The 12670-nt window shown below is 36.2% G+C and overlaps 2 protein-coding genes across 2 annotated transcripts; one reads left to right on the forward strand and one right to left on the reverse strand.

Annotated features, from left to right (window-relative positions):
• Window positions 1–1948: 1948 nt before the first annotated feature.
• Window positions 1949–2770, reverse strand: LOC143587302 (uncharacterized). Its single transcript, XM_077068626.1, has one exon. The coding sequence runs from the start codon at window positions 2768–2770 to the stop codon at window positions 1949–1951; it is 822 nt and encodes a 273-aa protein (XP_076924741.1).
• Window positions 2771–6142: 3372 nt separating this feature from the next.
• LOC143587300 (protein DETOXIFICATION 31-like) lies at window positions 6143–12119 on the forward strand. The gene is made up of 8 exons (XM_077068625.1): window positions 6143–6439; window positions 7080–7621; window positions 7746–7832; window positions 8929–8985; window positions 9083–9321; window positions 11693–11811; window positions 11892–11978; window positions 12063–12119. Exons 1-8 carry the CDS (start codon window positions 6143–6145, stop codon window positions 12102–12104), a joined length of 1470 nt encoding a protein of 489 aa, XP_076924740.1. The 3' UTR covers window positions 12105–12119.
• The last annotated feature ends 551 nt before the right edge of the window (window positions 12120–12670 follow it).

Raw genomic sequence — 12670 nt, forward strand, 5'->3', positions numbered from 1 at the left:
TTATAAAGATCCGTTTTATTTGCGTAAAACAACTAATATATGCCTAAACTATTAAATGTCTCTTTTTTGAGCGTGCGTACATCTAAATGCCCAGAATTTGCCTTCTGTGAAAATTTAGTTAAACTTGGCTTGATTCTTAATTTATTTTACCATTTTAAAATTAAAGTTATCATTTCGTATAATTGAATTGTATATAAACATCTGTATCATTTATATTATATTCTTTATTTAGCCCGGGTATGCACGGGTTATTAACCTAGTTAACATTAATACATTATAACTAGGACACTCAGGTGAATTCCATCGCTTCTCTAAGGTGATCCAAAGTTTCTTTTAATTATGTATTCATCATTTTAACAAAATTAAGGTCACATTTCATATTTTGTGTTTTATATTTAAGTAATAATATGATGAATTACAGGTTATTTGCTTACATAACAAGCAAAATGCAAGCTTCTGCCCGTCTGAAAGTCCCATATTTATACTTTATTAGTTATAAATTTTTCAGCTTTACATATTTATACTTTATTAGTTATAAATTTTTCAGCTTTAGAAATAGACGAACTGAAAGGGGTAAAAGTCCCATTTTTATAGTTTATTTGTTATAATTTTTCAGCTTTAAGCTCTTGAATTAGATATTAATTTTATGGTTGAATTTAATTATTTTTGGTAGGAGATCACACAACAAAAATTGGGGAAATGTGAAGAATGCAAGCTGGGATTACATTTGCTCTAGTTTCCCTAGGTAAATATGTTTGCACTTTGTGCAAAAAAAAATGTTTTTCAAAGAGTTTTTTTTTTTTTTGCTCTTTTTTGTAAGGTCGCGTAACTAGGTTAAAATGGTAAATCTTTTTAATGTGGTGAATTCCCTTTTAAATTTAGGCCGCGGAAGTGACTTGCACAAGTGTCTTACCAAATTCCTATCTTTTATTGAGCTGCTTAAGGTATGCATTTTAGGACGGGTTGCATGTATCTTTTGTTTTTTGAGTTCATTTTTTCTTTCCTTCTCTTTTTATTTTTTTTAGTAGCTTGCCTGTTGTGTGCGGGGCAAAATCAAGAATCACCCATGGTGGCCAACCCAGATATATGATCCGATAATGCATGCAAGAAATACGAGTCGAATTTTTATTACACAACCCTTTCTCAGCGTTTCCTTTTTCGAGATAGGTCATTCTCTTGGCGCACCCAATCACAGTTAAACCTTTTATCGACGACCTCAAAGAAATGCTAAAACAATGTAACTCCAAGAGGTTAATAAATGTGGTTCAAACGATGCAACGAAACTTTAAATACAACATTTTTTTGGGTTGTTATCATCAATGGTTGAACTTACCGAGGACCACCGGATGCGACATCACTGATGCGCTAGGTATTATGCTTGTATGAAAGATGTTAATGTTATTTACATATTTGTTTTTAGGAACAACTACAACTTTATTTACCTAATTGTTTTTAGGCGACAAGTGTTGAATAAATATAGAATGGGGATTGCTTATAGGAAGGTTGTTGAGCTTCATGATATTGGAGTGGTAAAAACGCCTTTTTAAATATTGTTTTCTTACATTATTAAGATTCCAAATAATGCAATGCCACACTTTAATGCAGAGTGCCAGTAACAATCTTCCTTTTAGAAGTGCATTCAAGAATGCCAAGTTTCGCAAGAGCATTGGTTTGGAAATTAAGAGGAATAGAAGATCAGCATCTTTCGTAATTAATAATCATGGTTGCCATAACAAAATCCTCATATGTAACTAATAGTCCATATTTTGTAATGATCTAATAGTGTTTGAACCAATTCACATTTTTAGTAATTAGTAATCATGGCTGCTACAAGCAATCCACTACCCGATGTGGGTACTCTAAGCAGGGGAGAATAACAACTACCCTAAAGGGGTACCCAAAAGAGGCCCTTTATTTTTTTTTAAACGACTAACAAAATTTATATTTATCAAACTAGCAAGACGCTAGAAACACCATTACAACCAGAAACACTAATAGAAAAATAAGCACGCCACCAAAAGAACAAGAAAGACACGAGGATTGAAGTCACAACCCGTGATACAGTAAATCGATACCAATCCTTCCATATGAGACATCTTCTTTTCCACCTATTTTTTATCCAAAGAAATCCCAACACCTTTATTTCCTCCACCAAACTTACAAGATGAATAGGACTTCCTTTGTGAACTAGCGCATTCCTCCTTTTCCACAAACTCCAAATTGCAATTAAACACACCGCATGGAAAACTCTTGCTTTATCCTTTGGGAACTTGGAAAACTTATGAAGTTCTAAAATAACCCGAAAGCTAAAAAGGAAAAAGACGGGTGTTTTGCACCATTGCGAAACCAGACTCCACATACATTGTGCAAGGCCGCACGACACAAACACATATTCAACTGACTCCTCTAACTCGCCACAAATTGGGCAAAGCAGCGATCGAACCGAGATATTCCTTTTTGCCAAAGTGTCGAAAGTTGGCAACCGGTCTAGCACCGCCCGCCACGCCACAAAACTCACCTTTTTTGGGACCAACTTGTTCCATTCGAAGACATAATTAGGGGCTACATATGAGTTCGCCAGAAATCTATCCTTTACACTCCCAACCGAAAACACACCAGTTGGGTTACAAGCCCAAACAACAACATCCTGACCCGAACCAATTAAAACCCCTTGACACAATTGAAGTAAATCTTTAAGTTCCTCGGTTTCTGCTATACCAACCGGCTCCCTCGACCACTCCCAACGACCGCATATCCACCCATCTAGCATGAAAAGACGATTTGCCACCAAACATCCTTTGAATTTCTCAAGAGCAAAAAGCTTTGGAAACCGAACCCCAAGCGGCACCGACCCGGGCCCAACCCTTTATAATTTTAATGAAAAAAAAATTGTAAGACTAAATTTGGTTAATTCTTAAAATTTGGACGAGTCCTTAAATTATCCAAATCAGTAAAACGAAACTAGCAACGGTCTCATTAGCTACATTTCTTTTGGTTTAATTTTTTTTATATATATAATAATTCAATTAAGGGGTGTTTGGGATTCTTTATTTTACCTTTTTATAACTTATTATCTTATCCTCTCACAATAAAACACAATACAAAATGGGCCCTGCTAGGGACACCGCCCCACCACCACCCTAGGCGCCGCGTATAGGTCTATACGCGGCGTATTAAGATACGATTTGACGTCCTAGCCTGGCCTGTCATAGGGTTGTTGGATCGTACGGACTATACGCCGCGTATAGGGCTATACGCGACGTATTGTCTTTTGTATATTTTTGGAGCCCGGCTCCCTCCCCTCCCTCTCCACAATTTCTTTTTTCCTTTATTTTTTTTCTTAACCCTCACCCTCTACATTCAACCAACACCAACAACCATATATGTTTCCGGAGTCAGACAAGGAGATGCCGGACGGGTAACGGTCAGTCGGAGTTAAACCATGTATGTTTCCGGAGTCGGACGAGGAGATACCGGACGACGCTAACGGTCAGTCGGAGTTAAACCAGGTTTCGTTTTATCTTTATTTTTTACATGTTAGGACATAGTTGTAGATGCTAGGACAGAGATTTGGTGAATGGTTTACTTTAGAAATTTGTCTAGGCACCGACCGTTTGACGGTAACCCCAGTTTGCCGGGCCTCCTAAACTTAAAATAGATTTCCCGTATTGTTACCGTTAACGCTAAAATTTTTATTATATTATTACTATTAAAATATTAATATTATTATTAAGATATTGTTGTTATGAAAATATTATTGTTAGTAAAATAAAATACTATTATTGTATTTATTAAAATAGTATTATTATTAAAATAATAATATTTAAATACTATTTAAATATAAATTATTATATTTTTTTTATTATTATTAAAATATTATTAAAATAATTATAGTAAAATACTATTAAAATATTAATTATTGTATTATTATTATTGTATTTCAGAGGCACAAGAGTCTTTTACAGATTTTTAAAAAACGAGGTTTTAATTACAAAAGATGTAGGATACACTGTAGTTTTAAGCGTAAAATTCACCATAGATAATCAAACTATAAGGCTGAGGGGTGTGGGGGGCGCGAGAGGGGGCGCGAGTGGGGGCGCCAGCCAATAATATTGTGACGTGTGGCAGAGAGAGAAACTTGATAAGATGGGTGTTGGTAGTGGTGCTCGCGCCCCGGGGCATGGTGTGGAGGGGCGCGAGAGAGGGCGCGAGCGGTTTTTTTTTATATTTTTTTATAAATGTATTAAAAAAACGTATTATTAAAAAAACTCATAAATTATTTAAAAAAACACACATTAATTAAAAAAACACATTAATATCTAAAAAAAAAATTAAAGTACTAAAAAAAAACATTATTCTTATTCTTCGGCTTGGTCTTCTTCGATCAACCTCTTCCGGATACGTTCCTTTTGTTTTTCCATCAGCATTTGGTCGACCGGATTTAGGTTACTGAAGTCTCTTGTAAGGAATTCCAAATCTCTCATTCTTTTTTTTTCCTTTTTGTCATTAGAGACCACCTCTATGGTTTTGTTGAATTTATTGAGGGATTCAACAAGATCGTTGATGTTTACGGCTTCCCCCTCAGCCGGTTTTTTGCCCCTGGCGTCCCTTCCCAATGGCCGCCTCCTCGGCGGTGAAGACGTTTCCTCCCCCGCAACGTTTAGGTCGAATCCAACCCGGCAATCCGACCCGGCGGAAGTGCTGTACGCTCCAGACGAACTAGTTTTAGTCCGTTTCGGCCGTACTTCCGCATCAACGTCCGGCGCCACCAGCTCAACCCACTTAGAACACCTTCTCAACCTCTCCCACACCTTTACATCGTCCCACGTCTTCACCGTCCCATACCTCCGCAGGCACTCCTGCTTCCACTCTTCGACGGTGAAATTATAAACCGCCAAATCGTCACTGCCACTTGGTCTCATACGACCGGCGTTCCTGTTGAACAGATTAGTAAACAAGCCGACAAATTTTCTGATTTCGGTCCACCGACCCGAAATCATATCGGCGTTCCGCTCTGTACTCCCAACGAGCGAATAGAACGTCTCCCTAACCTTTGTCCAAAAGACCTTGCTCTTTTGGTAGTCCGCTGCAAAATGCATAAATAAATTTGTAAGTCATTTAACTTTTTTATTTAACTTTTTTATTAAAAATCATTTTTAAAAACGTTAAAACAATTACCGCAACGCCGATCCTCAGAAGTGACTATCCAAGCCCGACACAGGGCTTCCTTCTCATCCGATGACCACGGAGTGATTTTCCGTTTCGTCCTTCCGGTCGAAGCCGAACCCGACCCGTCCGTTGCAATTTGTTTTTTCCGGTGGACGCGTCTTCTTTGTCCCGCAGCTTCACCTTCTGGTTCTTGTGTCTCCGGAACTACAAAGTTAGGAGACGGTTGTATGTTGGATGGTTGAAAGCCGGATGGTTGTTGCGACCCCGAATAACACATCGCTTGGTCCGGTGCCGACCATAAATCGTCGTAACTGTAATCTGAATCTAGGTTTGGGTACCAATTTCCAGCCATGTTTTTAAAAAAAGGTTTGAAAGATGGGGTGATTTTGGGTTTTGGGTGTGGTATGTGATATTGGTATGTGATATTGGTGTTGGTTTGGGTTTGATATATGTTTAATAGAGAGAAAATTGTATGTTTTATATTGATGTTGGTATGTATTTGATATAGATATATATAGAGAAATTTTTTTTTTTTTTTATTAACTAAAGAGCCAACGGCTCATTTTTAAGACCCCAACGTCTCTTTCCCATTTCCCAAAGTCCCTTTACGCCCAACAGCTCCCGCGAGACCCCTTGCGCCTGCCTCTTTTTCCGCGCTCGCGCCCCTCTCGCGCCTCGGTGGTGTGGTCCTCGCGCCCCGGGGCGCGACCGGCTGCCCTCTTGCGCCCTTTCTAGCGCTCCACACCCCTCAGCCTAAAAAGGTGTTGATCACGTGGGTGCGTATTATATTGGAACTCTATTTTTATGATGTCATTGCATATGTGAAGTGTGGAATTATTGAAATTAGGTTTTATTCACTAATTTTAACATTTTAATATTAAAATTAGGCAGTACACTAGTACCTGTTTTCTATATATATATATATAAAGTGTAGGCCAAACACAAAACACATCAGTCAGAAAGTCGAGTCTGAATGGACATCAACGAGTCATCGCCTCTTCTGACCTGCCGAAATGCCGAAAACACTGCTCACTTCACCGGATACGCTGATGACATCCCTCCGATCAAGGGAGTAAACGACTTCTACACCCAATTCGCAGCCGAATCCAAGAAGCTGTGGTACCTTGCTGCCCCTATGATTTTCACTACTGTTTGTCAGTACTCACTCGGAGCCATCACTCAGACGTTCGCTGGTCACGTTGGAACTCTCGACCTCGCCGCTTTCTCCATCGAAAACTCGGTCATTGCCGGCTTTTCCTTGGGGATTATGGTTAGTATTTTCTTATAAGTATCCGTAAAACTTACTTTTTTAACGATATCACCCCATTGATATAATGTTTTAATTTTTGCTTCATGAATCCCTAGTCACATCCTTTATGATGTACTTTTAACTTCTTTTTTTTTGAACTGCTAAATTTTTTGTTTGAATAGATGAAGTTCTATTTTACACCTTAATCATCTTACGCTTGTTAAAGATACGTAAAATGCTACATAAAGTGTGTTTATGGTCTAGTTTGGCCGGTTTTTACGGAATTCTGGGCTGTAAATGCCTTTATTTAAATATATTTAGGTTTTCTTTTTAAGTTTGTTGAGTTGGTATGTTTAGAAAAGTTGTAACCTTTTATGGATAAGTATTAAAAGTTTCACCAAAAAAGTTAAAAGCATGAATAGCACGAAATCTATAAAATTAATTGCATATATTACACCTGTTAAAATAAAAAAAATTATATATGATTTATTTTTGAAGGCGAAAAATATTTTATCTTTACTAAAAGCATGTAGATTAGAAAATTATAATATTTCCCTCCTTTTGCCGGATTATTTCCAATGTAATCATAAAGGCTAGTTTTTCAGGAACTCTTCTATATAATTATTTCACTCATAAGATTTAACTATGAACTTATTATTAGGTTGGAATGGGGAGTGCATTGGAGACGTTATGCGGACAAGCATATGGAGCGGGGCAAATAGACATGTTAGGAGTCTATATGCAACGGTCATGGATAATATTATTCGTGACTGCGCTCTTGCTGATGTTCTTCTACATCTTCGCAACCCCGATACTCATATTGATCGGTCAAACCGAAGACATATCACGACTGGCGGGGAAGATGGCCTTGTGGATGATCCCACAGCTGTTCGCTTACGCGGCTAACTACCCGATCGCAAAGTTTTTGCAGGCGCAGAGTAAGATCATGGCGATGTCATCCATATCCGGTGTGGCTTTGGTTCTTCATGCGTTCCTTAGCTGGCTTTTGATGTTGAAGTTGGAGTGGGGCCTGTTTGGTGGAGCCATGGTGCTTAACTTTTCGTGGTGGTTCATGGTGGTGGCTCAGATGGTTTATATTCTTAGCGGGACTTGTGGTCAAGCGTGGTCTGGTTTTAGTTGGGCCGCGTTCAATAATCTGTGGGGGTTTGTTAAACTGTCGCTTGCATCCGCTATCATGCTTTGGTTAGTGGAATTCTTAATTTTCATATTTGTTACATCGTTGGTTCGATTTGTTCGCTATGATGTTTGGTATACGTTTTATTTCTTTTTGCCAAATTTTAACTAATTATTCGAATGATTGTTTCAGCTTGGAGACATGGTATTTTATGGCCTTGATACTTTTTGCTGGATATCTAAAGAATGCTGAAATTGCTGTAGACGCACTCTCCATATGGTTAGTATTTATTATTTTTTTTATGTATTTGAATGTGACATGATGTGTAAATAAATGAAATCCCTAAGAATCTCTTAAAACGTCATAAAGACCAGGGTAAATAAAATTTGAAATAAATATTAGGAGAATTAAATTAAAGTGATAAAAATATTGAGAAAAATATTTAAATAAACAACCATGTGTAAAATAAGTTATGTTGAGCTTTATATATCTTATTATAACCAGGGTTTGCATGGTCTGGTCTGAATCACGAAAATTTGGTTTTTGAAAATTGAATTATTTTTCCTTTTAATTAAAATTTTTGTATTTAGGCCTGAATTTTTTGACCCAATATAATGATTTTGGATTATAAACTTATAAAAACATTCAAACATGGTTGCTTGGTTTTATTTAGTGGGCATAAATTTAAGGTGGAAATTTAGATAAGATAAATTATTGTCATTACTCTATTTTGTCAGTTTGTATTTGTTGAAACCTAACTAGTCATCAAAATGAATAGATGTTAAAAGTGGTTGTTAGTTTTTCTAAATTGATAGTTTTATCTAGAAATTTACATACATGATTTCTTAGAAACAGTAGTTCGAAAACATAAATTAATATTAATGCTATTTAACACTCTTAAAAACATGATACAAACCCACATGAAATTTAATAGGTTTGAGTTATTACTTCTAACTCATTTATTACACAAGTTGTTTGGTGCACAAAGCTCAGTTCCGGACCCGACCGTGTGTACTCGAACCAGATCCGACCCTACCCGAACCGTCAATACATACCGGTTCTATTTTCTCAGAGAAAATGGAGCCGAAATCGGAACCAGTTCCACCTCTACCCTATGAATTCAATCCTCTGAAGTGAAACATTGTCACATCACGTTTTTGCACCCCTCACCATTTACGATACTAGATAGAGATCAGTTCACAATTTATGAAGTCAGTGGGTACAGATGTTGGGTCTACTGCTCAACGTTTGCCTTGTGACTTGTGACAAGAGGACTTAAAAATAAATATTCAATTTTGATTAACATGTTATTCAAGAAAAATTTACAACTTCTAACATAGTGTAATTAACTACATACTTTAATGAAATTATGCAGCACAAACATTGTTGGGTGGGCAATTATGATAGCAATTGGATTCAATGCAGCAATCAGGTAATTACAAATATGTTTTCTCTAATTCCTTTTAATAAAAATAAGATTCACATTATTGATTATACTGATAATATATGAATGTAATTCTGGGATGCAGTATAAGGGTGTCAAATGAGCTAGGAGCAGCCCATCCAAGAACCGCAAAATTCTCCGTGGTGGTGGTCGTCTTCTACTCAATTATTGTCGGTTGTTTTTTGGCCCTTCTCCTTATCATTTTCCGGCATCAATATCCGGCCATATTTGCCGACAGTTTAGAAGTTCAACAAGCTGTTTATGCGCTTACTCCATTGCTAGCGGTCTGCCTTGTCATTAACAATACTCAACCCGCGCTTTCAGGTGTGTATTTTAGTATGAACGTTTAAAAAGCTTGCAAGCTAATTGAGGTGACGTTTAGTCGGAAACAGGCCGCTCAAAATTAGCTCATTTACAAGCTTGCTTGTTAGCGCCTACCAATATCGGCTCGGCTCGTTTAGTTTGGCTTGTTTAAATTTTATATATATATATATATATATATATATAAATTATAATTTATTTTTTATAACATATTTTGTAGGTTAAAGGCCATATGACATTATTTTAATGGAAAACAATCAAAATATGTTGAAAGAAATCAAGACTACTAGACTGTGAAACGTTAAACATTAGAAAGAGTAAATATATTTTGTTTAAAATTGTTTACTTTTTATTATTATTTTTTTTATAATCTATGAACATCAATAAAAAATAGGAAAGAACTTTAATAAATAAGCGAGTTTGGACAAGCCTCTAGCTGGCTCAAGCTTTTTACAAGTTGAGCTCAGCTTAAGTTTAGCTCGTCAAGATAAATGAACCAAGACAAAACTGGCTCGTTAACTTCGAGCTTGGCTCGGCTCGTTTACTGGCAGCGGCAGACCAAAAGCTCAGTGGCAGATCTAGAAAATTTTTTCATGGGGGCCGAAAGATTTTAAGGGTCAACTATTGCTACATAATATTTTTTTGATTGAATTTGGGTCAGGCCATGTTAAAAATAAGATAAACAAATCTGTACATATTCTATATGTAAAAACGCATTCCTTAACTCCGTACATCATTTTTTTTTCAGAACTGACTTTCCATTCAATAAAAGCCAAATACCTAACAAGAAGCTAGTAAGGCTGGCAAAAAGTGTACATCAATTAATATGTACTACTATTATAAATGATTAAAACAAATAAAGGGTTGTGGAGCTAAATGTTGGCAGATAAAATGGAAAACTAGAATGAATAATAAATAAATATATTTATATAAATAACAAAAATAATATACCAAGTCATAACATTTGAATAAACTAACGAAAAATAATAAATTGGTTGTGGCTTAATGGTAGAGCACTCACTTTACTAGTAAGAGTTAGGGGATCATACCTCACTATCACCAATTTATATAGGAGATATGAGGGTCTGGCTTACCAGGCTTCGAGTCCTGATCTCACCCGGTTTTACCGGCTCCTCGCTGTCGTGCCGTTTGGCAGGCGTGGGGGTCGGGTTTTATCCGGGGACTCCCTCAATAGGTGGACCGCTAGGGGTTCCATCCGTCAGGACTCGTGGCCGGCTCGGGCTACCTTTAGCCATTGGGGGCCGCGTACGGAGTACCCGGCGTTACTTAGTTGGTCGTTCAAAAAAAAAAAAACCGAAAAATAAAAATAACTAAACAAACTTAAATTTCCTTATATATTTGATAATTAAATAAGTGTAGGTGACTGGGTATGATAATTGAGAGATGCAGTTAAAGGTTGCTTTTTCTGGACTAGTCTAGGAAAGCCACAAAGTAACAACAAAACACTATATATTAACATATACTTCTTCAATCTTCATCTTTTTCATAATAGAGGTTGCTACCTTTGTCCTCCGTTGCTTTGGCAAGAAAAGTGGTCAAACTCTTATAGTTCTTTTCCTTTTTCTCAATGGTCTCAAAAGTTTAAGAGGGGCAATTGCAAAATTTTGTGGAGGGCGCTCGAGATTTTCACGTATAAATAACAGCGACTAGTCAGAAAAGTAACCTTTAACTGCATCTCTCAACTATCATACGTAGTCACCTACACGCGTTTAATCATCAAATATATAAGGAAATTTAAGTTTGTTTAATTATTTTTATTTTTCATTAGTTTATTCAAATGCTACGGCTTGGTATGTTATTTATATAAATATATTTATTTATTTATTCATTTTAGTATTCCATTTTATCTACACATCGTTTTGCTCAACAACTTTATTTGTTTTAATCATTTATAATAGTAGTATATATTAATTGATGTACATATTAATTGATGTACTCTGCCAGCCTTACTAGCTTCTTGTTAGTTAAGGTGTTTGGCTTTTGTTGAATGGAAAGTTGCATTAAAAAAAAAGAAGAAGAAGAAAGAAAATTGATGTACCGAGTTAAAGAATGTGTTTTTATAAATACGATATTAAATTAAATCGAAGTTTTATATAATTTACTATAAAACGATAATATCGTACATAATACGATATGTACTGATTTGTTTATCTTTTTTTTTTCACATGACATGGCCCGAATTCGATAAAAAAAATATTATGTAGCAATGATTGACCCTTAAAACTTTTCGCCCCCCATGAAAAACCGAAAGTCTGCCACTGTTTACTGGCCTTGAAATTTGGTTTAGGTTTATCATTCTAAATTTTATCATCATTCAAGTTTTTACCGGGTACGCTTGTTTGTTTGTATGCAGGGGTGGCAATCGGAGCTGGATGGCAAGCTGTGATCGCATATATAAATATCGCGTGCTACTACATCTTTGGAGTTCCTTTGGGACTCATTCTAGGATTTGCAGTCGATTTGGGTGTAACGGTGTGAACTTTATACTCATTCATGTTGTACATCATGCATTCTTGACACTACTATATATATTTAACATCAAAATGTTGTAGGGTATCTGGCTGGGCATGTTAACTGGAACAGTAGTTCAAACCGTTATCTTGGTTTGGATTTGTGCTAGAACCAATTGGGACAAAGAGGTACTTCGAACTCTAGTTACTTCTCTTGATCAAAAACTTTTAAAACTGTTTCGTTCTAAACAAATTTCGGTTGGTTAATTGCAGGCATCCATGGCGGGCGAGAGAATTAAAAAGTGGTCGGGTTAAAAGGGGGTTGAGGATGAGTATTAAAACGATTTATTTTAGCCAATTGAGTTTATTGTGTTTGATGTTATTGGTTGGTTTAGATGTAGGTGGTCTTATTTTTGCTGAAATTGAATTCTGGAAAGGTTAAAACTTTGCTTGGAGTTCAAAACGGCGTAATCAAACTTAATGTAGCATCCATCTCTAATTAATATTTATCCAACAAAGAGAATTCATCAAGGAAAATCACAACTTATATTCAAGGAAAATAGCAACTTATATGACCATTAGGGGCGTGCATTTGGGACGGTTTTGGGCCATACCCATAACCATAACCAATATGTCGGTCAATGGATAACCATAACAATAACCAATTAGCTGTGGAGAATTCGGTTAATCAGTTTTGAAGGTTATAATCAGTCAGTTAATCATAACCAAAATAATGTAACTAGGCCTAAAAGTTTGGTACAAAATATTATAGAAAAACGACATAATCCAACAAAATATATAATCATAATGTTAATACCAAATATTCAAAAGGACATTACATAATCCAAAAATGAAATCCAAGTTAATTCGATAACAAACGT

The sequence above is a fragment of the Bidens hawaiensis genome, unplaced genomic scaffold, assembly GCF_021521415.1.
Source record: "Bidens hawaiensis isolate Kalapana, Puna unplaced genomic scaffold, B.hawaiensis_p1.1 tig00035441_1, whole genome shotgun sequence".
Lineage (NCBI taxonomy): Eukaryota > Viridiplantae > Streptophyta > Magnoliopsida > Asterales > Asteraceae > Bidens > Bidens hawaiensis.

What these genes read in the sequence shown, in the direction of transcription:
- LOC143587302 (XM_077068626.1), bottom strand. Translation starts at nt 2,770, where the DNA reads ATGCTAGATGGGTGGATATGCGGTCGTTGGGAGTGGTCGAGGGAGCCG.
- LOC143587300 (XM_077068625.1), top strand. Translation starts at nt 6,143, where the DNA reads ATGGACATCAACGAGTCATCGCCTCTTCTGACCTGCCGAAATGCCGAA. An exon ending in GTAGACGCACTCTCCATATG is followed by an intron (nt 7,833 to 8,928) that starts GTTAGTATTTAT and finishes GAAATTATGCAG; the next exon opens with CACAAACATTGTTGGGTGGG. An exon ending in CAGTCGATTTGGGTGTAACG is followed by an intron (nt 11,812 to 11,891) that starts GTGTGAACTTTA and finishes AAAATGTTGTAG; the next exon opens with GGTATCTGGCTGGGCATGTT.